At 42.6% G+C, this 27,567-nt stretch overlaps 1 protein-coding gene across 8 annotated transcripts in view; it reads right to left on the bottom strand.

The window, feature by feature from the left end:
• NAV2 (neuron navigator 2) overlaps window positions 1-27,567 on the bottom strand; it is a 689,797-nt gene that overhangs the window by 204,102 nt on the left and 458,128 nt on the right. For all 8 annotated transcript variants that reach the window (XM_075927729.2, XM_075927722.2, XM_075927724.2 and 5 more), the window contains one exon: window positions 9,223-9,295. In XM_075927729.2, coding sequence (XP_075783844.1) covers window positions 9,223-9,295 — 73 coding nt within the window. The remainder of the gene's footprint in view (window positions 1-9,222; window positions 9,296-27,567) is intronic.

The raw sequence follows: 27,567 nt of genomic DNA, 5'->3' as shown, positions 1-27,567 counted from the left end.
TGCACCCTTCCCTACATGATGCTCTTCATACTCACTAGCTGCCAGTTCTATTTTGCCTCCCTTGGCCTCTCTCGGTTTCTCACTCCTCTCCCCCAGCTCTTTATCCTCATCTATTTGTCCAGCCAGAGCAGTTTTTCCCTACCTGCACCACAGCTCCTTGGTAGATCTATCTCCTCTCTCCCCCACCCCTACTGGCTCTCAGTCCCAGCCTCCTTGCTCAGTCTCTCTTCTCAGGTCTCATTCGATCACACTTGCCCTCGGGTTGCCAACTTAAAATCAAACACTCTTCTTGTCCCACCCCTGCCCTAAAAACTTGCCCCTTCTCCAGGGCCCCACCACCACACATTGCATCTCCTCTTCCCACAATCACATGCGCTCTTCTACCCTCACTCACTCGCCTGCTCATTTTCACAGAGTTAGGGCAGGAGGCTAGGTCATGGGAGGAGAAGAGGGTTAAAAGCTCCAGTTGGGGGTATAGGATGGTGCTCCAGGCTCGGGCCTAGGGGCTCACAATATGTGGGGGTCTCCAGATGAGGCAGGGAATTGGAGCATGGAGAGATACATTCTGATGGGGGGGGGGTTGGTCCTGGGGCAAGGGCACTCTTTCGGGAGAGCAGGGGGTACAGCAGCTGTGCATACCGGGACATGGATTGCTTTTCTTCCCATTCCCCTATCAGGGAGCAAGGGGAAAGTACTTGGATGCCATGGTTTACTCCTCTGTCTCCTCCCTTCACCAACCAGGAGTAAGAGGCATGCACAGAATCCAAGTACTTTTTCCCTCCCTCCCTTATCTTCGGTGGAACAGAAAGAAAAGCAAGCCGCACCTCAGTACACATGACTGCTGCCCCCCTGCTCCCCCGAAACAGTGCCCTTGCATTGGGGCAGAGCCAGAAATGAATGATTCAGGTTGTGGGAGGGGGCTCTGGGCTCAGGCAGGGTCGTGGTGCAGGAGTGAGGGCTCCATCAGTGGGGCTGTGCGGGCTCTGGTTCCCAGAAGCAGCAATATGTCCCTCTGGGACCTGTGCTCATGGCTCTTTCCCTCTGCCCTAGCACCAGCCATTGGGAGCTGCAGAGATGGTGCCTGCAGGCGGGCACAGTATGCAGAGCCCTTTTGGCCGCCTGTACACCTGGGAGCTGGTGGGATACGATGCCATTTCTGAGTAGGGTTGCCAGATGGTTTAACCAAAAATACCGAACACACTCCCCACTCCCACCCCCAAAAAAAACACCGGGGAAAAAATTCTCTCGAGGAAAAGAAAAAACGGGGAGATCAAAGTTGTTGAACAACGACAACAACAGAAAGGACCCTGACAGCAGTTATTAAGCAAAAATCAATCAATCAATCAATCAAATAAATAAAAAAGAAGAGGCTTTTTGGCCAGTAGCCAGTTTGTTTTTCTTTCCAGCCACAAGACAAGACCCTGCAGAACCAGGTAAGCAGGGGGTTGAGGGGCATACGGAGAGGCCCGGCAGGAGGTCCGGGGAGGGTGTCCGGGGGATGGGCCCAGTTGCTGAGTGTGTCGTAGGATTGCCAGGTGTCTGGTACTTTCGCCTCCTGGCAGGTAAAAAAAAAAAAAAAAAAAAAATCAGAAAATACCGGGCTTTTTAGGTGTCCGGTATTTTCTGAATTTTTTTTACTGGACAGGAGGCGAAAACACTGGACTGTCTGGGTCAATACTGGACACCTGGCAACCCTAGCCACCTGAGGTATGTGCGCCCCAGGACAGTGCTCCAGCAAGAAGCTTTCAGGAAGGCTGTAGTTGCAAGTACCAGGTCTTCCTTGACTTCCCTTGACGATCAGGGGGTGAGGTCAAAGTGCTTAGCTTGTGCCATCCTCTCACTCCTAGCTGCCCATGGGAGGCAAAGGAGGAATGTTGCCTGAGAGTCAGACCTCCCCCCTCTCGCCCTTCTGAAAAGGCACCCTTGCTCCTCCATACCCCCCAGCCATGGGACTTTCCACTCCCAGCTCTGACTCCCAAACCCCTCACATCTTTCTGCCCTGTACCCTTATGCACTAAATGCAACTGTTCTCTATTCTTGAGGTACCTTGATGGCCTCCCCTTCCCTCCAACCCGTGCCACAGCAGGAAGCGGGGGGGACGCTGCCTGACTGTGGCTTTGGAGGCCCCAGCTCTGGCACACGGAATAAGCATGCCCGCTAGGCAGCTCGCCCCAGGAGCAGCTGGGCAGTCACCACCACTAAATTTAATACAATAAACCACTAAATGTAATACATGTTAGTGTGTGCCATCTGTTGAATTCATCAGAAGAAAAACCTGGTTTCAACATTTTCTTTAAAATACAGAAAACAAAAACAATGTAAAGCAAAACAACAAAGAAAACCTCTTCTCTACTTTGTCAATATTTTCACATTGCCTATAATCTGCCTAAACACAATGCATCATCTAACAGTATACGAATCACAGACTTTGGACTCAATGCTGTTCCACTGAAGTAAAAGAAACAAGCTTCCATTAACTGCATAGGGAGCCTGATATAGCCTTTCAAGAATAAGCAAAATATTTTAAACAGGCCTTTCAAACGCACTTCTGGGTCTCTTATCTCGAAAGATGAACTGAGGTGATTCACCTGACAGCTTGCCGCTGGACTCTGTACACAGAGAGTACTTCAGCTTCACTGTTCTTTAGCCAGTGTGTACAGTCTGAATTATTTCCTGTTCAAACTCCCCTTTTGTGTTGTGTGTCAGTTTAAAACATACATACAGAGTTATGAAAGCATGAGCATGTAACCCAATCATTTTCAGTTTGGTCTCTCCCTCTCTCTCGCTCACACACACACGTGTTCTTTATCTATATTTTAAGTTTAAAACAAGTTTTGCAAGATGTTCTGGTTTCAGGAGAAGGCAGGAATTATTTTTAAAAATAACCCTCCCAGTCTGCTGATTGGACATTTCCATGCAGTGACGTTTCTGCTGTTGTTTGTTGCTCCTACTGCCTTTACTTCCAGTTCTGAAAGGCTGCCCAAGCTGCTCCCTTTCTTGACACAAAAGTATGCAAGACTCAGTGGCAAGGCAACACGGCAAGCCACAGAAAACCAACTAAACCATCTCAGCCCTAAACTGGTAGGAACGAGAGGAGGAAGTAAATCTATATAGAAAAGGGATAATGCTAGTTTCTGGTTCCTGGAATAACTGGACATGGAATGTCAGGACTATACTGTAGCACAGAAGAGCTACAAAAATTATTACATAAAAGACGGAAGCCAACATAGAACGGAAGGATTAAAAATACTTATTTAAATTAGGTAAAGCCTGTATTTTCCGCACAATGATCTAAGCCATCTAGCACTATGTGAAAAAAAATGAATGGATTTAAAATGATCAGGTTATGCTAGCCAGGTGGTTTAGAAGCACTACACAGTGGACCAGAATTCAAGTGCATAGTTCTGAACTCTAGGACTGACAGAGAATGCGCCTCTTGCAGAGGCAACACGTGCAGCCCATTGGGATGGAAAGGTGATGCTTACATCACTTTTAGGAAACTCTCAAGCAGACCCCAAGAGGTCTTCAAAGGCAGCTACATCCCCTCTTAGCAGGAATAACAGGTGAGGCAGAAACAGACAATTAAAGAAGACAAAAGGGGCCCTGCCAAAAAAATGTTACTATAACTACATATAATATGGGTCTGCGTTACCAAACATTTTATGAGTGCACGCTCTTCAGAGCATATCCAGAAAGCCAGATGGTAGCACTTTCCTTTCAGGGGTGCTGCATGTGTTCTTGAAAAGATTAATCCCACCCAGAAGACAACATAAGAAGGTAACCAAGAGTGATGTGACAACCCTCTAAGCAGAAACTCTTCTTGGATTAGGAGATCTAAGCCACAGGGAAAGGAGGGAAATGATTTAATTTACCAAGAGGAGGTAGGAAAAAGGACTGACAGATTTCCAATACATTTAAACCAACTCTGAAAAAAATACCCCACAAACCAGGCTCTGCTTAGGACACTGTCAATCAGAGAAAAATTGTGGCTGCAGTGGCGCTGAAAGTCATTTCACTACAGAAGCATGAACTTCAGTACTGAGGCAAAAACATATAGACATGGCCTAAATTACATAGCGGCTGTTGTGAAGAACAGTAAAATGTTTCCTTTTACCACCTACTCGCTTCACCGTTTGCTCAACTGATCTCTATCCAGCTAATCTTATAATTCACAGGTGGTCGAATGGCTATCTACAAAGAAAATATTAGTTTCTACTGCACATATACAGTATCTGAAAACTGCAAAGCCTTGGCAATGAGAAACACTGTTTGGAAAGGGTGAGAAAGAATCAAAAGCTGGCATTACAACCAGACAGTAACTGGGTCTGCATCAGTTCTGGGAACAGCACGGGCATACATACAAAGCTCAAACTGATGAGTAACCAGAGGAAAAATGGCAGTGGAAAGCAGAGACAAGAGCTTCTCCACAGAAACTTCCCCTTGTTAAACATGTCTAGCTGAGGTCTTAGGTTGTAAATTCTTTGGTACAGGGACTTTCCCTTTGTCCTATGTTTGTACATTTCCTTCCACAGCAGGGCCCTGGCCCATGGTTAAGGCTCCTAGGGTAACAGAAATAATAAAAGTGTGCACATAGAGGGACCTACTTATTTAAGTGTCACTTTACTTCACTGGAAAGCACAGAAGAACAGAAATCCCAGATTATTTCAAGGCACAAATTCCACATGCAGTCATACTGAACCTTCTCTATAAGGTGTAGGTCTATAGAAAAAATATGAATTCACTTTAGAGCAAACTAGAGGAGGCTTCAGTTTATATTTCCATTCTGAACAGATTATAAATGCCTACTTCTTCCTGACTGAACATTTGCAAAGGGGATTAAATAAAACTATTTGCATTTGACCCACTGGAACTTAGTAACCTGTACACAACACTGTAGTGGCTTCTTTGGTTAGGCACTGTTTAACCGGGTTTCAATGTTCTCATTTGTTTTTTATGAGACGCCTCCTTCCCACCACTGTTAACATGCAAGGTTTAAATCAAGCCCCAAAATTTCAATCTTCGGTATGTTCTTTTTTCTTAGCCCTGGAATATTTAGTCCCTTACATGAAACAGTAAGACAGGTAATTCATTCTACTCCTAGTATGGAAACCATTAGTGGCATCCCCCTGGTTGCCGTTGAGTGTGCCCTGATATATCCTTTGGGAACTGACATTTGCTACTGTGAAAGGTATATAAATACCACATTGGTAGATGGTATAAGAATGGGATGTCCTGGGCTCTCCTGCAAGTGGCATGTGATCTGGCAGGAGAGGCCTATGAACATATTAGCTTAGCTGAGTAAAGAATTTTCTCATCACCTCAGCTACTGTTTGTATGGGATTTTGTAACTTATTGACAAAGTTGCATACAGTGAAACATGCATGGGAATATGTCCCTCTCACATCAGGTTTAAAAAATGGTGCTTATTGTGCAGAAACAGCCGGGTTTGCCTTTTTCTGTTATATCACCATTTACTGGCATGCATGGCTTCCCCTTTTAGAGGTTTTAGGATGAATCTCACTCACTTCACTCTGGTTAGCAGCCCTACTTATTATAAGGTGATAATATGGGTGAAAATGGGAGACATAATTTGGTCCATTATCTTAAAGCTTCTCCTAGGAGGGGAAGAAGATTTTGTTTCTTATACCTAAATCCAATGTAAGGCATTTGGTAGGGAAGGATTGTTTATATTGAGTCAAATGCTGGGAAACAAATATATCTCATATGTTCTCATATCAATTGTGGAAATATCAGAATACTACTACAGTACATGCATTAATGCTCTGCTGTCCTGCTTTCTGCACATTATGATTATCAAGATTAATAAAATTAACATTTTTTTAAAAACCTACATCATTTTCAAGTGGCACTTAAACCTTCATGTATTGCAATGAAGAAGAGCATCTCCTTGTTATCCCTCAACAGTAAATCCTAGTTGCAAATGAAATATCATTTCTGAATCTCAAAAGACTTTCTTTAGTTTGAAGCAGGAGTGCACTAGCTCTCTCCTCCTTACTATGTGGCACATCTGAATATGCTGTAGTAGCAAGGTGCATTTGGTGGACATTGCAAACACTACTGACCAATTCTACTTAGCAGCCAGGTGAGTTGTATCTTTATTAAAATACCTGAATGTACTTCACAGTCAGAAAACCTATGTGCGCAACCGTTTCCCCGTATATTTCATTCCTTGTGGGTTATCTGGGGTATATTTAATAGCACCTCTCATTTTCAATAGGAGATAGACATTTAAGACTTGGCTATAGGAATCACCATTCAGCCATATCACAAAGTCTGAACCTCATAGCCAGAGCCTAGAAATATGTAAAGTGTTGCAGGAAAAAAAAACCTCTCCAAGTGAGACAAATGGCATTAAATATGATTTTACACTTTGGGGAAGCCATTATTTCAGGTAATTATCACTCCACTAAAGATCCATGCTGGGAAACAAATGTGGAACTAGTAGTTTGTTGAGTACGAAACTCACCATAAAAATACTTTTAATTAAACCACATTTATGTTAAGGATCTTCCTTCCCAGCAACACTGGCTGTCCCCTTATCACCTTAGCCTACATGAGTGCATCTGTGTTTTACAAATAATAACTTGCAATTCTGTTACACACACTTAATTCAAAGTATGTCTCTCGTATGACTGAGGTATATAACTATACAGAAGGAGGGAATGTTAATGTCCCAATTGGTTAGAAATTAAAATAGATGCATTTTGTTTCTAAAGTCTCTCACTCCGGTTCTGAGAGTAGCAGGAATCTGGAAATTTTGTAATCACTGCTTATCCATTGAATACTGTACTTCAAGCATAAATATAATCAGTTAGTCTTTCACCAACAGCGTGAGACAGCTAGAAATTGTATATAATTATCCCTTTGGCATGAAGAGTGGGGAATCCCCCAGCGCTATGCGCACTAATGCTTACAGCTAGGAGATTCTAGTTGTTGGCAACCAGGCAGTCGAAACCAAGAGAGAAAAGCTTTTCTATTCCAGCTGGGAGGGCCTGAAGCTTTTCTCTTTAAGAATTGCCAGTTCACATGATCAGACAGGCTATCAGATTCACTTTGCTTTTCAGGCAGCAGCATGAGCTGAGAGGGAGAAACCATAGCTTTAAGTACATAGGTAACTAAGTTATTCATACACACATAAAAATATTGCTAAGTAAACAGCTACCCCATGTTAAGCTTGCAAGCAAACTTGTTTGAGAAGTTAGAGCAAGACAATAGTCTTACCTGAACTTGCAAATCTGATTACTGTGTCTGGGAAAACCTGAGATAGATGTAATCTAATACATTCAGAGTGTGACTTAACTGCTGATTACTCTGGTTGTTGGCACCGGCTTGCTTTCACAAACACACTTAAGTGAAAGTAAAGGTGAAACCTGATGTACTATATGCTGGCACTACAGTTTGTGTAGTGGGAGGTTATTAATATAATGTGGTAGGGAAGTGATGGTCTCAAGGAGTGCACTGATTAGATTGGCAGCATCTTTTTTATTTTGCTTTGTAACATTTGAATTTTACTGTTACATGCACTTAGAGGCACACTGAAAAAATACATATTAAAGAAAAATAAATAGAACAGCAAAACAGAAGTTTCTTTTAAAAAATGTAACTGGACACCTTTCAATGGACATCAAGCAAAAAAATAACAGAACATTTTGTTTCAGGGCATCACTACTGAAACAGTAGTTGAAGAGAATTGGGCAAAGCTGAATGCTTGTGCTTCTGTAATACATATTTTTTGGACCGCAATATAAGTATGTACCGTATTTTCCGGCGTATAAGATGACTTTTTATGCTAAAAAACATCCCCAAAAAATCGGGGTCGTCTTATACGCCGGGTATACAGGCAGTCCCCGACTTCCAGGTACTAACGGGGCTTTTCTTGCCCCGGAGGACACGGACTGTGGGACCTCGCGGTCCCGCCGCCCGTGTACTCCGGGGCGAGAAAAGCTGCTCCGCGTCTCCCTGGTCTGCAGACCAGGAAGACACGGAGCAAAGCCGCGGAGGGGCTCCGGCAGCGGGGCAGCCCAGGTGCTCCTGGGCTGCCCCGCTGCCGGCTTCCCCCAAGGCTTTGCAAAGCCGCGGGGGGGCTCGGGCAGCGAGGCAGCCCAGGCGCGCCTGGGCTACTTTGCTGCCGGCTTCCCCGCGGCTTTGCAAAGCCTCGAGGAAGCCGGCAGCGAAGTAACCCAGGCGCGCCCCCCAACTGCCGGCGTCCTCAGAGGGTTTGCTCCCGGTGTCCCTGGTCTGCTGGAGACGGTCCCCAGCAGACCAGAGGCACCGGGAGCAAAGCTGAAGCGGTGGCGGGGTACCGTGCTTCTGAGGCTTTGCTCTGGCAAAGCCTCAGAGGCGCGGGACCCCGCCACGGCTGCGGCTTTGCTCCCGGTGCCCCGGTCTGCTGGGGACCGTCTCCAGCAGACCAGAGGCACCAGGAGCAAAGCCGGGGAGGCGGAGGGGTCCCGCGCCTCTGAGGCTTTGCTCTGGCAAAGCCGGGGAGGCGCGGGACCCCGCCACGGCTGCGGCTTTGCTCCCGGTGCCCCTGGTCTGCTGGGGACCGTCTCCAGCAGACCAGGGACACCGGGAGCAAAGCCGGGGAGGCGGAGGGGCGCTGGGGCGCTGCCGGTTGGCCTCTTAAGGGGGGGTAGTCTTATAAGGCGAGTATAAGACAAAAACCTATTTTTTAACTAGAAAATTAGGGGGTCGTCTTATATGCCCAGTCGCCTTATACGCCGGAAAATACGGTACTTGAAAAATGATGAATGTGAGCAAATGTTTGCATGGCAGGACCACAAACGTATTTTTTCTGTTGTTTAACTGAACTTTTTTTCACACTATTTAAAAGATATATTTTGCTATGCTCACAACCATAAATACACAAACATTAGCTTTTCAGTTGGTTATTTCTAGAACTTGATGGCTTGTTTGGTGTGGTGTTTTGTGTTAAAGAAAAAAGTGAATGAGTCCTAATTCCTACCTCGTTTTATTTTTAGTTAAAGAAATAGCCCTGAGTCCAGCATGTATTGTACTTATCTTTGACACAGTGAAAGTGGAAAAGAAAGGAAAACACAATCGCATAAGCTAAAACCATTTATATCACTCCTATTAACTCTCCAAGGACCCCAGGTGTATTTCTTTTTAAATTGGTTGGAAAAAAAAAACCCTAAAATTCCCTCATTACAAGATAAATGCTGGCATGACAGATTGACTCACCTTCTGCTGACAGCCCCTGTATGTTTATTCCCTTGGCAGCCAAGAAACTCAGACAGGCATCTATGTTTTCAATCTAAACAGGGAAGAAGGAGACAAAATAACATGTGTTGTAATAAAGGTTTTCCTTAATCTACCATCACATTTTATTACACAAAACCTTTGTAGTACATTAAAAAAAAACCATTGTTCATTACAGTAGAAAAAAGTTCTTAATATTGGAACTAACACAACATGAAAATTCCTAAGTTATTAGACAACATTGTGTTGGGTCATGGCACCTCTTAGTTTGTAGATGCATGGAGCAAGTTACTTAATACTCCACCCACGCACATCCAAAAAAGATTATCAATGCACTTCAGCAGAAGACCAAATATAACGTGCTAGGATTTTTGTCCTATGATAAAATAAACATGGCCCTGAAAATAAACATGGTACCAAATTTGTCTGAGAAAAGGAGAGATTACCGCTTTTGCTTGTAAGCAGATAGCTTGCAGAAATTTCCAGTCATGGAGGCAGTAAAACACAAGAATGATAACTAGAAACCAGTTGGAATCCAGAAAAGGTTTACTCACAAAATTCCCCAGACGTTAGAAATTAAATATTAAAACAGGTTGTGGCCACTCACAGTGGACCAAATTCTGTCTCTTGATATAGGGAGCTAGTGCACTTGGGCTGAGTTGAAGGGGGAGGATTTCAGTTGGTCTGATAGGGCATCTGTGCATCTAGCCCCTAGAGAGCCTCTGCAAATTGTTTGGGAGCCATGATTATTTGCTAGGTTTACCAGTTTTGGTTGGGCACATTCCTGAAGGTTTCATCACATGACAATCTTTAATTAAAGATTAACCTTTAATTCCCAGAGATACGTCAACCCTTCTAGTGACTGTCTTTGCTTCCCCCAAGTGAAGTGCTGCAAAGTTACTTCACTAGGCTGACGTTGTCTTGGTGAAGCATGACACCCATGGTCTGAGGGAATTCATCCTCCCCTTTCTTCCATGGAAATCACCAGCTTCCAGTCATCAGGGCCACCAGGGGGAACTGCATACCAGAACATTTACAGAGCTGATATATGGCCAGATTTTCAAAGACGCTGAGTTGTTCTGACTCCAGTCTCATTCATAGAATCATAGAACACTAGATCTGGAAGGGTCCTTGAGAGGTCATTGTGTCCAGGCCCCTGCCCTCTTGGCAGGGCCAAGCACCATCTAGATCATCCCTGACAGGTGTCTAACCTGCTCTTAAATATCTCCAGTGAAGGAGATCCCACAACCCCTCTAGGCAATTTATTCCAGTATTTAAGCACCCTGACATGTAGGAGGTTTTTCCTGATATCCAACCTAAACCTCCCTTGCTACAATTTAAGCCCATTGCTTCTTGTCATTATTCCAGGATGAAATTTACATCCACTACAATGGGAACAATTATGTCAATGACGAGTGCTTTTGAAAAATCTCACTGTTTGGGTATGTCTACACAGCAGCCAAGAAGGCACTGTTGTCAATTTTCAGAAGTATACCATACCCCTCAGGAATGAAGATCAACAGAATCTTCCTCAGAGCCCTCATTTTTCTCCTTTGTTGTGTCTTTTTTTTTTTAAAGACCTCCATTGTTATGACCCATCCTCTCTTCATAAAGTGGGGCCTGATATGGTTAGCCTGGGAGTTGAAACATTGTTATTTGTATTACTAAAGAAAGAGACCCATTTATGTAACGTGCCCCCCTTCCAGGAAGCCCTGAGCAATATGCCCAAAGGATTGCAGAAGCAAGCCCATATGTCAGGAGATAAAAATGAGAAGATTATACAGTTGGAATGGAAGGAACTGGAAAATATAGATATAGCAAGGACACCTAACTGATATAATTATATATTATCATTAGGTTTGTGGTGATTTAAAAATAACAGTACATGGCAGTAGGATATGTATAATGAATATTATTTTCCTACATGGAAATAAAAGTCAGCATGGAAGGAAAGATTTAGGGAATCTAAGGATGCAATACTGAGGGGAAAATGACAAAGTTATAGTTCATAGGGACTTCAATTAGTTCCCCTGGGAGGATTACTTAGTAAAAAAAAAAAAAAAAAAAGAGTCTGTGATCTCTGTTTAATTACAGCATAGGTTCATTGAGACTACTTTGGCATCTGTTTACAGTCTTGAGAGGTACCAGCTACTACTGCACAGGCCTCCAGATACTCTTATTCCTGGAGCAAGTGAGGAAGGAGGCCACCACAGTGGAGTTACATGAAGGAAGCACCTATTTTTTGGACCAATTTTTGTAAAATATTAGAAGAACGGGGATAACTTCAAATGCCTAATACTGAAATAGCACATTCCTTTGTGGAAGATACCTTGGATGATGGAGCCAAGGCTTGGTTTATTACACCATACTATGAATTAGGCAAAGGTACTAACTGTAGCCACCAACTCAGGTGGATTTTTAAATACAAAAGTCTCTAACCATATGAACATTTCTAAATTTGGGCTATAAAAAGAAGTATTGAAGACAAGACTCTAGAGAGGAGTTGACAGTGGCACAGTTGTACTGATGCAGCTGTGCTGCTGTCAGATCTCTCAAGTAGCCACTCTATGCCAACAGGAGAGAGGCCTCCCCTCAACATAATTAATCCACCCCCCATATGTGGAATTTCTTGCTCTGATGGGTGGAATATTCATGCTCCTGAATGCCACAAGTTCTGCGAACATAAGTGGTAGGGCAGACATAGCCTTAAAGATAGGCAAATACAGTCTTTCATGGCAACTCTCATGACATTTTTTCTGGCAATACTAACATAGCTAGGACTATGAAGTCCAGGTAAACTATATATGCAAAAAGGTTGGGTTTCATGCAGACATACAGTTTTGTATCTTCAATAGTGGAGGTGCAAAATATTCTGAATGGCATGGTAACAGGATCACATCGGTGAGAAGATCACAACTGAGCACCCGCTCGCAAAGTGATGGAAGTTTAATTATGCTACGTTGCACTGACTCTTAGCATAGCATGCATAACTGTTAGGGCCAGTCCACAACATTTTGGCACCTGAGTCAGGGAGCTCAAATGACGCCCCCCATCCCCTCGTTTGTGCCAAAACTTTGAAAGATCTCAATTCTGCCTTCTTCCTGTTCTACTCCTCTCATGGCACTCCACCATCTCTGTGCATCTAGAGCAGAGAGAATACATATGCACCAGCAGCAGACACAATTTTCTACACTCTGGGTCCTAGTCCCCCCCCACCCGACTCCCGCCAGTCTGGCACCTGAGGCAGCCGCCTCAGTTTGCCTCATGGTAAGGCCAGTCCTGATAACTGTCACCTTAAAATTATACTGTTTCAATTAATACTTGTTGAACTCAGAGGAACCCTTCTGGGCCAAGCCCATATATTGTTTAAGCTCTTAAAGCAGAGATGAGGTTGCTGATTTGTCAAAAGGGAGTGGGTATTTTCTTTTTCACTGCAAGCCATGGCTGGCTTTTGGCAGGCAGCTCTGATTTCTCAGTTGCACTGCTTCCTGCCCCAGGCAACATCTAACACAGCAGAGGCAAAGGAGAAATCGCATGTTTCAGAAGCTAGGTAGGCATACAGGGAAGCGACTGGTGGTAAATTGGAATACAGTGATCCACTGCAATAATCAATGTGATTTGAATTACTTGCTATTTGAAATGAACGACTCCAGACAGATCAAATATATATTAAAATATATATCTAAAAAAAGGAAAAGTACCCCTCCCTCCCCAAAGGAGAGATAAGTGTTGCTCTTTAGAACACTCTACACTAATTCATTTTTACGAGGCGATATAACATTAAGAGTCTGTGGCATAGTCAGTTGTACAATACCAGTTCCACAACATGCAGGGCATTTATTTGTTCTGACATTTCTTAAAACTAAACACAAATTAGAGTAGAGCTGATTCTAACCCTGAAAGGTCCTGCCCCTACAAGTCTCCTGCCCCAGTAGTCTTCATTCTAAAACTCTACTGGCGACAGGCAGTGTAAAATAAAAAAATTCTATGGTCATCAGATGACACACTGTCATAAAGAGTTATAAATCAAGAACTTGGGAAAATGTAGGGAGCTCAGGCAAACTATACAGTAGTGGCTCCCAACCATTTCCAGCATACGGACTACTTTTCAATGTATTAAAATTTTACGGACCCCCCTCCCTCCCCCAAACAATATAGCTGTGCCTGCAGCCTGCACGTCCCTCAGCTCGTGTTGGTTCCCAAACCAAGTCCCTCAGCCAGCTCGGGAAGCAGTGCGGGCTGAGGGATTTGCTGGCTCCTGGCATGGAGCATCTCAGCTCCCAACTTTCCATGTGCCCCTTCAGAACCATTGCGGACCACCAGGGTTGACAGACCACAGATTGGGAATCACTGTTATAAAGGGCTTGAGAGGGAGGAGCGGAGAGCTGAGCTGGCAATTTTACTTTCACATATTTAATTAAGGTTTCTCCTTATAAAAACTGATTAATCCCTGTTGCTTAGTTGTTCCAGTTGCTGCACATGGTAATTTACTTAACATATGAACTCCTTTCTGCATGAAGTGTTTTTATTTTAATTCCTCTAAGCGTTTTCTGTCACTTGAGAGAGAAAATAAATATTCTTTGCCAGGACTTCCCTTTCTTTTTAAATTCAGTGAGGAGAGAATTTGTTCTTTATCGACAATGATGCAAAGGCCAGAGATTCTGTTCAGAATAACTTTAGAAAAATAACCCTAATAACTCTGAATCATACATTCTGCTATTTGCACTTCAGCATCCTTCATACTCCCTATACTAAGGGAATCTCTGGGGTGTTGTAGGGGGCATGACTGCAAGAGAAGGGGTAGTGGTTGGAGAATTGTGTATCCTGTTGATCAGTAACTACCAGAACTACTGATACCTACTACTGATCAGTGGGCAGCCAGGAGTAACTTAGATCAAGCATCCAGCTGCTTTAGACATAGGCGAGCTAACACATTAGTCCAATGGGAGTACGCAAAACTGACACAATGTTATCTTTGTACAACATATCACTCTGACATGACCCAGGATGTGGCCTTGTATGTTTGACACTACCATAATTTTTCATTTACATACAATTTGTATTGTAAAAACTGTCCCCTTCACAAGCGGAGTTAATTCATCATTTTTTCCTCTCTTAGACTTGTAGAATTTCTTTTTCAGGATCCTTATCCTCTGTACCAGTTATCCTCCTAGTCTTAGGAGTCGATTCTAAATTGAAATCTTAATTAATGAAGCTTACTCTCTCAAAGAGGAACTAGTTATGCATCAGCCTCTCCTCACCAAAGTGGTAAAAAATATTACTGTACACAAGTACCGCTCTTTTCATCCACTGATCTTAAAGTGCTTTACAAATGTAAGCATGCATCATAATTCCCTATCCCTCTCCTTCCATCTCCTGCTTTTTACAGATACAGTAACTGAGGTACAGAGAACTTCCTTGAATTTCCATATAAAAGACAGGAATAATAAGTTTTTGCTCATACTACTACTCCTTTCCCAAGTATATAAGGCCCAGGACCATCCTTGTATGCAAAAGGATATTTTAGAACACAGATGCACTTCTAACAGATATGAACACAAATAGCCACAGATGATTTTGTATTTGTAACACCGGGGCAATTTCAATTTCTATTCTGGTCAGTGTTAGAAGAAAAAAGCTAGACCATCCTACTGACTGGGCTCTCTGTACAAGCTGAAAAAGGCAAGTGATACTGAAAAAAGTCCCAGAAAACATGTAAATAAAGACCCATCTCTGGGTGAAGATATATGTTGAACATGGACTACATTTGACTGAAGATTAAGACCTGGGAACTCAGCCCACAAAGAAAAAACAAGTATCATTACACTGACAGTTCTTAAAATCCTATCCGCTGGAACTCCTTGCCAGAGGATGCCGTGAAGGCTAGGACTTTAACAGGGTTCAAAAAAGACTTAGATAGATTCATGGAGTTAGGTCCATCAATGGCTATTAGCCAAGATAGGTAGAAACGGTGTCCCTAACCCTGCGGTCCCCAACGCAATGCCCGCAGGCGCCATGGCGCCCACTGGGGCATTTATGTACGCCTGCCAACTGACCAGGGCTGGCGCAAGCCATTCTTGCGCACCAGGCCCCGGGGTGCCAGCTCATGCACAGCCCCCGCCCCCAGGTGCCCAACGCATGAGCAGCACACATGCAGTGCCACCCCCAGGCATGTAGCGCATGTGCGGCCCCACCCTCAGGTTGGGGCCCACTGCCCTAGCCTCTGATTGTCTGGATGATGGGGGAGGGATCACGTGAGGATTATCTGTTGTGTTCCTTCCCTCTGGGGCATCTGGGATTGGCCACTGTTGGCAGACAGGGAACTGGGCTGGATGGATTGTTGGTCTGACCCAGTTCTTATGTTCTTATAACTGTTGTTTCAGATAAAGTCACCTCCATATTATGCATTATTCATTAAGCTTTCTTATGAGGAAATGACAAGGAAAAACTGAAAATACTTCAATTTTTTCAAAGATACAGATATAAATAATATTCTTTTGCTCAAAATGAACCTATTATCTGTATACATACTAATATATGTCAATTTTTGCAACCTAATGTAGGGTTGCTACCAATCCAAATGTAGACAGGCAAATTAATATTTTCATGGGGGCATCCCGAAATCTTAAGTTTACAAAATGTTAACAGTAAAAGAGCATGGGGCTGATGGATCATTTTCACAGTGTAAAGGCAGGATGACTGATGTATTTTAGAAGGTACAGAGCCTGAAGACACAAATCATGTGCTGCTCACCTGATTCTTATGTAAACCACAGCTTACGTGGCTGGCACCAAATCCCCATCAATACTTGATTTTTTTTTCTTCCTGCAAACATAATCTACAGCTAAGACATAGCATTGAACTTCTCTTGCCCAGGACCTTCAGAACCTAAGTCGTTCTGAACAAGAGAATTTGCCAGAGTAGGGGAGGTTAGGCAGTCAGGATCTCCAGCTGATCACTGGCCCTATATTGGCTCTGTTCCCATCTGAACCTCTGGGGATGGGGCTCTCTATTCTAGCAATATCTGTGGACCTGCCAGACCACGGAGGTTGCCGACCAGAGAGTCCTGGACGAGAGAAGTTCAACCTGTAGAAATTTATTCACTAAGCATAACAGAGCATTTTAATTCATAGTTGTCCACGTTTCCATTCCCCCTTCAGGGCATTCTTGAATTCAAAATGGTTTTAGGCAACCCAAGCCAGAATGTTCTTTCTGTTTAAAACTGCTAAAATATGATTCTATATGTAGGGATGACAATGTGTAGCCGAGTACATGATTAACCAGTGAGTTTAGGCAAGCATTCCCCTCCCTTGCTGCCTCAGTATCAAAGGGAGCAAGTGGGGGGTGGGAGCCGGTGTGTGTGAAGCCAGCTTTTAAGCACTGGATCTGCAGAGCCTCTTGCCCCCCCCCCCCCCCCCACCCTCCAGTGCTGCTGCCTCTGATAGAGAAGCAGTAGTGTGGAGAGGTGAGGGGGTCAGGCGGGAGCCGGTACACACAGGAAGCCGGCTTTCAAGCTGGCTCCCTGTGCATATTGGCTCACGCAAGATGCTTCTCCTCTGCCGAGTACTGCTGCCTCTCTATCAGAGAAAGCAGCATGGAGCAGGGGTGGGGGCAGAGGAGGCTGCTATGGAGCAACCTCTATCGGTGCCGGGCCCAGGCTTGCTGCAGATAGGGACTGCTTCGTGGGATGCTGACACAGACTCTCTCTGTGGGGAACTCGGGCCACCCACGGACAGAGGCCACTGCCACCCCACGCTGCTGCCTCTAATGGGAGGTGTGTGGGGGGACTCCTAGGCATGGGGTCAGGAGCTCATCGCCTGCTGCACCATCCCTGGGGACTATCAAATAGTCACGTAACCAATACTATTTTGTGCAGTTATACAACTGTTCAATTAATCGTTATCTAACATCCCTAACACTGAGTGAGCCTGATCATGAGAAGTGCTACATACTCACAGCTTCAATGTTTGAGAGGTCAAAGTAGGGTTACTGGGTTATTATGGTATTATCCTTTGAACTTTTGACTCTGATGATGAAATTATAAGAACGATTTGTTAAACACAGACAGTGTGCTCAACAAGTACAATACGTACATAACAAAGTTCCTGCCCCAGAGAACCACTCATCTCACAACATAAGTGAACATGATTTGCTGGTCTCAACCTAGTGCACAGGGGATGTGAAACAAATGGCAGTGTCTCTCTGCTTAGGACTGACTCCGGTCAGGACTGAGATACTACAACAAAGCTGCACTGTTCTAGCTAGTCCCATTAATGTCACACTTTCCTGAGTGCTAAATATTCAACCCCAAAACAGGGGAAATGTCTTAGGAAATGCCCAAACTATGTGATTCCTCTGCTCTGAATCTCTAACAGACAGAATAGTAAAGCATGATTTCTAGAGAAACAAAAGTAGCCCTTTCTTAAAGAAAGAACGGCTACTTATCTCCAGTAATTATGGTTCTTTGAGATGTGTAGTCCACATCTGCTTGTGGTGAGCATGTGTCCTGTACAAATGACATCATATACTTTCTGGCTAGCAATTAGATCCTCACACCTTGCCACCAGAGGACATAAAAGGGCAGAGCAGACCCAACCATCCCCAGTTCCTTCGCTAGTACAGAATCCTATATGCATAGGGACTTTATAGACACAGGAAAAGGGTGGATATTGGAATCCACATGAACAGCTTGAAGAACCACAGTTACTGTCAGATAAATAACCATTCTTTCTTCTTCAAGTGATGTCTGTCCTGGATTCCACTTCTAGTGACTAGGAAGCAGTGACCTCTTAGACAGAAAGGCATTATAGTAGTCTTATGTAAACAAGGACTGTAGGACAGCTGTACTTAAGTGGGCGTCTGATTCTGAGGCCACAATTCAGAAGCAGTGCTGGGTGACAATGTGGACTGATTCCTGTGAAGCTATACTGCAATTTTCTAAAAAAGGCATCGTTCTTAGAAAAGCCAGAGACGCTACCTGAACTATGATGGAATGGCCATTAACCTGCCTGAAGTATCTAACCTGGTGATCTCATAACAGGATCTAATACAGTTAGATACCTATTTAGACAACCTATTTGGGTGGAAGTGGCTTTGGATGGCCTTATCCTATCTCCAAAGGCTATAAACACTCTGGAGGAGCCGCTGAGGGGTCAGGTCCTGTCCAACTAGTATGAAATAGCCCTGTCCATGTTAAAGGACTACAATTTGTTTTTCCCCAGGTTTGAAGACGAAACTGGAAGGTGAACCAAATGATTTAAATGCAAATCAGAAACCACCATAGGCAGGAATTTTGTAAGGAGACTATAAAGACTGCTAAAAAGGAAGTCTTCATTGTCTTAATTGGTAAAAAGAGCAGGCTACTAGGTGGTCAAAGGGAAGTTGAATTAAGCCAGATCTCACTGTGGAGGTCCCAGGATGGGGGTGGCTCCCAGAATAAGTAAACACATGCATGGGAACTTTGAGAAATCTAGCAACTGTAGGAAGGGGAAATATGATATGGCCCTGAATAGGAGGAGGGTGAGCTGCTCTTGCTGCTAAATGTATCCTTGTGGAGTTGATGAATAGTCTTCAATATTTTGGGGTTAGCAGATAGTTCAGACTAGTAGAAACAGGTGCTTTGAAGGAAGATGGGTGACGTACTTCCCAACAGAAAATCCTTTTAATTTTGCTGCATTACAGCACACGATGGTTAGCAGAAGCTTTTCTGCTGTGTATTGAGATGTCTGGATATTCTTTCAGTGCCTGCTAACTAGCCTGCATCCAGATGGTCTGCTGCAATGATACTGGATCCCGGTGTATGTACTAACATCCATTTTACTAAACTATATAAGGTGGAGCAGGAAGCGTGGTCAGAGCCTGTCAAGCTAACCTGCTCTGAGTACTACCAGGATTACAGAGGTTGAACCTTGTCCGAGTTTCCTGAGGAGTTTCAATATTAACAGGATTGGTGGGTAGGCCTGTATGAGCCATGGTGCCCATGAGATATGAGAGGCATGTTTCAGCAAACCTGGAATCAACCCCTAAGACCCTTGAGTGTCCCAGCAGAAGGACCTTGAAGCAGGCCTTCCTCACTTTGGTTGCGTCTAGACTGCATCCCTCTGCCGACAAAGGGATGCAAATCAAGCACTTCAGAAGTGCAAATGAGACCGGAATTTAAATATCCCAGGCTTCATTTGCATACTCACGCTCAGGCACTGTGCCGATCACGCGCCCTTTCGAAAGTGAAAATAAAGTGTAGCCACAGTTCTGCGGACAGGGAGGAGCTTTTTTTGGCAGATCCTCATTTTTTGAGGAGTACAGGTTCTGCCGAAAAAGAGTCCCACTGTCGGCCGCGGCTACACTTTACTTTCACTTTCGAAAGGGCGCATGCTCGGCACAACGCCCGAGCGTGAGTATGCAAATGAAGCCCAGGATATTTAAATCCCAGGCTCATTTGCACTTCTGAAGTGCTCAATTTGCATCCCTCTGTCGGCAGAGAGATGCAGTCTAGACATAGCCTTTGTGTCTTCTTGGAGAAGCAACAACAATTGAACATATGCCAGGAATGTGCCCCTTTCCTCTGACAAATGTGCCCCTTTACCCAGACAAAAATGCCCATCATTCATCTGATAGCAGCCTTCAAGAGGGGCAAATTTTAAATGCTCGGGGAGGGGAGGGAGGACTGTTGTGACAACTGGTATGTAACTTCTGTCTGCTTGCAGAGTAAGAATGAAAATAGCTATTTTAAATAAAGAATGTTATAAACAGGTGCAAGAAACTCAGACAGGGACTGAATTAGTCCAAAGAAGGCTTACTGACGGGGGTCAAGAATTATGTTGAGACTGGACTTAATAACATTACCTCTATCAAGTTTTGCCTTATGGAAATAGATTTAATAGAGTGTAATAATGAGCGGATGAACTATGCCACCCATTTCCCTTCTATCACCTTTTGGGGTCCTTAAAAGGAGAAATGTGAAAAAACTTTCCAACTCGGCTCATCACATCTCATCTCATCTTCCTCGATCCCAAGCAAAAAGAGTAAATCGAACCACAGGGTTTTCTTCCCAAGAGCAAGGCCAGCAGACCTTGTTCTTCTTTGGAGAACTACATTTTCACCTGATAGTCCTAAAAGTCATCATATCTAGTCCTCAGTCCATTAAATGGGGATACCCAATTGTGTTACCTTCAGCTCCATGATTTTTTTCCTCCTAACCCCTCTTCCACTTAGCTTTTCAATGGTTTCTGAAATCAACTGCACTACATACAATGCCACATCCACATGCCTTATCTGAGGAGATAAGGCCTCATGATTGTAACATGAGCCTGAGTCCAAGGAACAGGTACCAAGGCTGATTTTTCAGCCTAAAACATCCATTCATTACTGAGCAGACATCCAGTGTTCCTAGAACATCAACAAAAGTCATATTTCCTGTACCATTTCTGTCCTGTTTTTCCCTCACCTTGTGCCTGTCTGTTAAAAACAGGAAAAGTGTTTGTATTTCAGACAGCAAGACCAAGTGAAATTAACCCTTCCTTTTCATCAAAGAAAAGTGTATTCAAGAAAAAGAGAAACTGACATTTTGCTTGTAAAAGAAGAAAGATTTTAAACAGGCTTTGGTTAAATCTGTTTTGCATAATTATTCAGTTTCAGTTTCAATATAAATGTGTGTTTTGATATATTGTTGTTTCTTACGTTTGATCAAAGAATGAATGCATCTGGGTGTTTCCCAAGAAATCAAATAAACCAGAGACTCAAGAAAAAAACCCAAACCTTTCTATCACTGTTTCCATGTTGGACAATGAAAGTGTTTATAATATCTTTAATTCTTCTCACCCTTCAAATCAATACAACAGACTCAGCCATAGCAGCTTGAGTCCTAGTATCAGGGATATCTCCAAATCTATTCTAAAAAAGTTTTTGCCTGTTTTTTTTTTTTTTGCTAGTGAGCATGATACAAACTAAAATTATACTAGCAGCACTAACCATAGAAACCATGAGTTAACAACTAACTACCCTAATAACAGATTGCACAGTGTGCAAAGTAAGGGGTCACTGCATAGGTTCCATCGTAGTGTCATGGATGATAAGGAACTGAAGGTCAGTTTGGCCTGCTCTTCCCTTTATAAGTGGGGTGATGGTGAAGGGGGGGTGCCAAGATTTCCAGGTTGCAGGTATAGTTCCTATGGACATTGTGACCAACAAAAATCTGTTCTATTGTGCACGTGCATTTGAGGAATCCAAAAGGACAATCACTATAAGAACCACCCACCTTTACATTGCATATAAAAATATTCAAACTGAAACTATTAAGAGCTTAGACGCTGCAGAAAGCATGGAACGATGCAGTTCTGGAGACCATGCACAGTGTTTTTCATCCCCATACAGAAACTCAAGTACCGAAGGATTCTATATATCAATCTGTAACTTGAATGTGTAAAATTAATTCTGAAATCAATCAAACCCTGAAGCAAAGAACTAAAATAAGTATATGAAACATGTCCACTGGATTTATAATTCTTTGCACAAAAATAAAGAACATTTTCTGTCTGTCTGTTGCTTTGGGGCCACTTTTATTTAAAAATGGTTATTTTATTTTTAAAACCAGTAATTTAGCATACATGGATTAATTTCAAACAAGCCTAGTATATTATAGACCAAATCCTTAATTAGGGTAAAAGCTCCAACCATCTGATAATCTAGCATCATGTTCTTTGATATTAATGGGACAGATCAAGCATTTTGGCTCAACCCAGTGTAAGGGTCAGTTCGTAGCTCTTCTCTTCCATAGCGGCAAGACAGAAAGAGAGTACTGTTACAGCCCATTACCAGACACAGCCTCACCATTATGGCTGGTCAACATGCATGTGTTTGGTGTGGTAAAGGGCGTGTAGGAGATGACTCCACCTACTCTGTGCCCACTTACTTGCTGGTGTAGCAGAGGAGTGAACATTTTGGGTGTACAAACCCTGCTCTCTTTCCTGTGCCTGGACCCAGCACCTAGGTCCTGTACAGTATCATTGCGGAGTGTAGAATTTTATTCCTCCTCACACTCTCCTACAGCTGCATGAGCCAGGCCAGGACAAAGGTACAGTTTAGCCCAAAATAAGCAAGTTAGATGAGGATTTATAAAAAAAAATCATTCCAGCCCCAAAACAGAGAATAAACTATCCTTGACAAACATCACAGCAGCTTTGGAGTAAGACTATTTAATTATTTAAAATAACCAAATTAAACATACTTACACAGAGACAGTATATCATCAGAAGCCTGAAATCAAAGATCCACAGACACTCTAACAGAAGTGAAAGCTAATTTCTCTAGACTGGATAATCCTTTGTCAAAAGTAGGACCTGCTTTGGATAGATGAATGTGAAGAGCTTAGTACTAGGTATTCTATAAATAGAGTCATATTCAAATAGACACAGAAGCCTAGGTGGCAAAAGAAACAGTTGTATCAACAACTTCAGCTACCAAATCAGAAACCTGACACACAATCTTTGTCACATTCTGGTTTAGCATGAAGGGTTTCATGACGTATTTCACTGTACTTATTTTTTTCTTATGGATAAAGAAAATGGGGGTTTTGTTCAGAAAGTAAAGCCACTGTGTGGAATTCAGAAAGCAGGAGCTGAACTATATAAACAGGAGCAGGTAGCTCTTACTGTCAACATACGCTTGAGACCTACATTATTTCAATACATGCCATTTAGAAAACCTACAGAGATTTCTCCATAGCTAGGGCCCAAAAAGGAAATACATTAATTAATCCTATGGGGAGGGGGATAAATTTATAGCTACCATTTATTTCCCATCTGATTGATTTCCTAGCTCCTTGCTTTTAATTTTCTCTTCTCTGCAAAGAAGCTTGAAAAAGGCCCCTACAATTAAGGTCCAGTGACAATAATGTTGAAGAGCAAAGTATTATGTCATTAAGGATCTTTCCTTAACTCACTCTGCAGAATTCAGCCTGAGCACAATTTCCACTCATGAGACCAAATTCAACTTTAATACAAGCAAGTGAAATTATACTGAACTTAATAGTGTCTGTTGTGCCTATATGGTCTCAGACAGTAATAGGCAATTTTACATAACATATACACTATAGGCTGTAGGCACTATAATATGAGTTAAGGATAGCCTCAGCTCTGATGTCCTTTCTGATTTTTTTTGTCGTCAAAATCCTTGTATGATGTTAACCTTGAATTGTTATATTTAATTAGTTTTCTTTCTAGCTTTCATTTTTCTGGTTCCATTAAAATAATCAGTTTTCAAAATAAACTAAGCAGCCACAGATCAAAATCATAGCCATCAAAATGTAAGTCACTTTCACCAGGGGGATAAAGTAGTCTCATCTGCAGCATATCAAAGCTACTACCAGGAGACAAACGTATAGCACGTATTTGCTTATTCCTGGGTGGAAGACCATTCCAAAAATCCCCTTTCTTTACAGCAAGATGCAGAAGCTTGTGTACACTGCAGCCATGCTTACTTATTTATTTTTAAGGACAAAAGGCAAGAGAAAGTATTGAGAGTGCTTTCTAAATGAGGGCCGAAAGGTCTTTTTTTTTTCCCTTTGACCTTTACTGTGAACAACAGAAACTGAGGCTACACTAAAAAAAGTGCAGTGTTAGACATTCCCATACTCAATATTTAGCCACTGCCTCAGCATGAAGTCGAAGGAGTTAAGCTAGTGGCTGCCACAGTAAGTCTGGCACTGATCCCAGTAATGCTTTCCCCTTCAGCCTTACATACAGCTGTGTAGAAAAATACCATGCTGTAGCCAAAAAGATGCCCATTTGTTTCTATAGGAACACCAAACAGTGGTAACATTTAAACACAAGCTCACTGAGGAACATAGTTACGGTAATACTAATGTATAATAAAAACCAAGGCACAAAAGTTCTCTGCATCAGATCTCCCAGGAAAATCATACAGAAGAATTATTTGAAACAAACTAAGATTCCAAGAAATCCTGTGCTTTGAAGCTGCAGAGAGAGAAAGATTTGTGATGCTTTTGATATCTTCTGCAATGTATGTCCCTGAATTTACAGCACATTTCTAGCAGCAGAACTCTTTGCATTGGGAATGGAGTGCACTAAGGACTAGACCTTCCTCCCAAGTGAGAAGTTTGTTGGACCACCCTCAGAAGACTTATTCCGACCAGTCACACTCATCCAGACAACAATGGAAGCATAAACATTTTGGAGGATCAGTCTTGAGTGGCTGCTGATTATCCCAAAATAAAGACAGCAAGGGGACAACTACGCAGCTTGGTTGAATCTCTGTCAGGTGTTAGAGTTTAAATGCAATTTCCACTCCTGAAACCATATTAAACCCTGGCACAACCAAGTGCGGCTACTTTGAAGACAATGGAGTTATACCAGGACTGAATTTGGCTTTGAGTAACATGGGTCAGCATTCTCAGCATCAGAATTTAACAGTAACCCCTCAGGTTAACTAATACACTCCACGGTGTGTCCTCTGCTATATCGCTAGGCTGGGTGGATGGTAACTGATGCTAACAGTGAGAAACTGCAGGGGTAAAATTGTCAAGTTTCTAAATGTAACAAAAAATGACTTTTAGACACACTGGAAAGCAGGGCCTTGATTTTGATATATATAAACCTATAATTAAATATCTAGAGGTTAGTGCAGAAGGTAACTGCCCACTTAGCAATGTTACATGTATACGGGCAGATCCTAATCTAATGTAAATGGCCAAGATATTAATCACATTACACCTGTTCCAAGATTCCACTGGATTCCAATTTGTTTTGGGGTGCAAATGAAAATAATTTTTTAATTGTTAAATCTCCATAAGGTTGTGTCCCAGTGTTATTGATTTTAGCAGCTGAGATCATCTAGGTTGCTTGAGGTAATGTTCCCTAGACATAGCAATCCAGGAGTTGGATGCTCCCATTAGAAGACCATTGTCTCTTGAATTCACTTTCCTCTTTAACTTTACTGACCCTTGTTATGTTCTGTGTCGCAACATTAATTAATAATGTTTCATCTCTATATCCTAAATATATCTGATGTCTTTTATATTTGGCTACATCTTCCCCCTTTCCTGTGCTGAAGTAGATTTTCCAAGCCAGCTAAAGTCACTGTATTGAAAATACGGGCCTGATAGTTATTCAAAGAGTCATGTCAATGATGTTAATAAGTGTTGCAGACTCTGGCCCATGCTGGACTAAAAATGGACTAACTCTGCACAATCTACAGCCAAATAAACAATAGCAAAGACTGAATCCCTTCCTTTTACCTATGCAACCTGATGGGATATTTTCCCCATAGATTATATTTCAGAGCATTAAAGGGCAACTGTGACAGGTGAGTGCATAGAGAGGAGAGTGTACTCTCTCCTTGTTGTCAATCTCTTTTTCATAGATAGATGCACGAGAGTGACCACCATTAAAAATTATAAATCCGTGTATGACCTCAGATACCTCATAGTTATCACAGCAATTTCCTCTTCCAAATATATGGGGAAATTGTGGGGTCTCTGTCCAGGCTACACTGCTTCCTGTGTCTCCAATATCTCCCCTGGGGCACCCTCCTGCTTCCTCAGACTTAGCATGGATAAATCAAACCTTCTGATCGTTCTCTCTACACATTCCTCCTTCCTCACTATTATTAACAGCACCTCTGTTCTCCTCCTCCTTCAAACTCAGATGACATTGGGGTTGTCATTGGTTATCCAGGTTCTGTCAAATATTCTCATTAAACTACCATTTCTAGAATGTCTCCCTTCCAGTCCATCCACACTGCCAAAATCTTGGCTCACATTTCTGTTCTCTCTTATTTTAAACACTGTAAACACTCCTTCTCAGGCCTCTCAATCTCTTACCTTGTGCCTCTCGGTTTTAACTGCTGCATAAATGATAGTCCTTTCCGACTATAGCAATATCCTTAAATCCCTTTAGAGCTCATCTCTTTAAAACTCTTCATCCTAATGTTCAAGGCACAGCACAGCTCTATCCCAACTACAGAGCAATACCTTATTTCAATGTACTTCCTACCCCGATGCTCCACTTATCTCCTCCTATGTGCATTTCAAGCTTTTTATCATCACTGCCTTTGCCTGCAACATCCTCATTCTCCCACTACCCCAAACATACTCTCCCATCTACCCTCTAATCTCAATGTTAAAAAAAATCTCTTCCTTTACCTAGCTCTCCCCTACTGCTCTCTACTCCTATGCTATTGTGCTTTGTTCTTTTCTCCCTATCTTATTCTCCAGTTTAATACCCCCATCTTTCTAGCTTCAGATAAAATACACACTTTTCATGTTCCTTGTGTCTTATAACCATCAACTCTATTTACGCTCTTCTTTACGTGTTGCCATAATTTCCCATGTTTATGTATCAGAGGCTCCCATCCATCAATCTGATCAATGTGCATGGATGCTTGTACCCACCTGGAGCACCACAAGCCCTACATATGGATTTCCCTGAGGTTTGGGGCTAGTGTGTCCACAGGGACCAGACAACAGGATCAAGGCCTCAGCTATTCAGAGTAAGGGTCTTTCTGTCTTTGTTTTCTCTTTTGTGCCATGGAAATAGAAGCCCCCCCCCCCCCCCCAGATAAATATGAAACAGAATAAAAATCATTTAAGATATTGTGCACATTCGTTTGCAAATGCTGGTTTTCTAATGGCAATCCTTGCAAATGAGATATACTCATTTATATTAGAGTAGAACCTGTAAAGTGACATTATTATGTTACAGAACATCTGCACTCTATGAACAAGTCACTAAAACCAGAACTATTATTTGTGCATAAAAATTGACTAACACCTCCTCCTTGACTTTATTCTACTTTACTCTAAAGGAAGCTTTGTTAAGTCAATATTCTCAGGATTGTAAACTCCATTGAACATTCAGCATTTGCTCCCTATGCTACCAGCATTAACTACATTAACTTTCTGTAAGTACAAGACATGGTACTATAGTATCCAAACTCTGCAGGGCAGTGCATACTGAGTCTTTAATGTGAGCCACTGGACAGTGAAAAACTAGATCAATAGAAGAAAAGAAAACAGTTGTTTAGCTCCTGTAATGAAAAGTATTAAGTGAAGGGCATCCCTTGCTGTGCTTCGTGGACCCATGCGTGTTTGGACTAGTTTTTTTATAGTATGGACACAAACAGGAAACTGCTTTTTATTTTCTTTTGTTCTTCACCATTTTCTGACATGTCTCATTCTATGCAGAAAACTACAGTTGTAGGATGGTGTCTGAATTTTTCTGGGCCATTCTATACTTCTATATGCTGAGTTTACCATGAACTATCTTCATGTTAATTGGAACTAAGCACTGTCAATTACAGATCTTTGTTGTTTTA

The sequence above is a fragment of the Pelodiscus sinensis genome, chromosome 5, assembly GCF_052426305.1.
Source record: "Pelodiscus sinensis isolate ZL-2025 chromosome 5, ASM5242630v1, whole genome shotgun sequence".
Classification (NCBI taxonomy): Eukaryota; Metazoa; Chordata; order Testudines; family Trionychidae; genus Pelodiscus; species Pelodiscus sinensis.
Note: the sequence above shows the minus strand (reverse complement) of the source record. Positions and strands in the feature narration are given on the sequence as shown.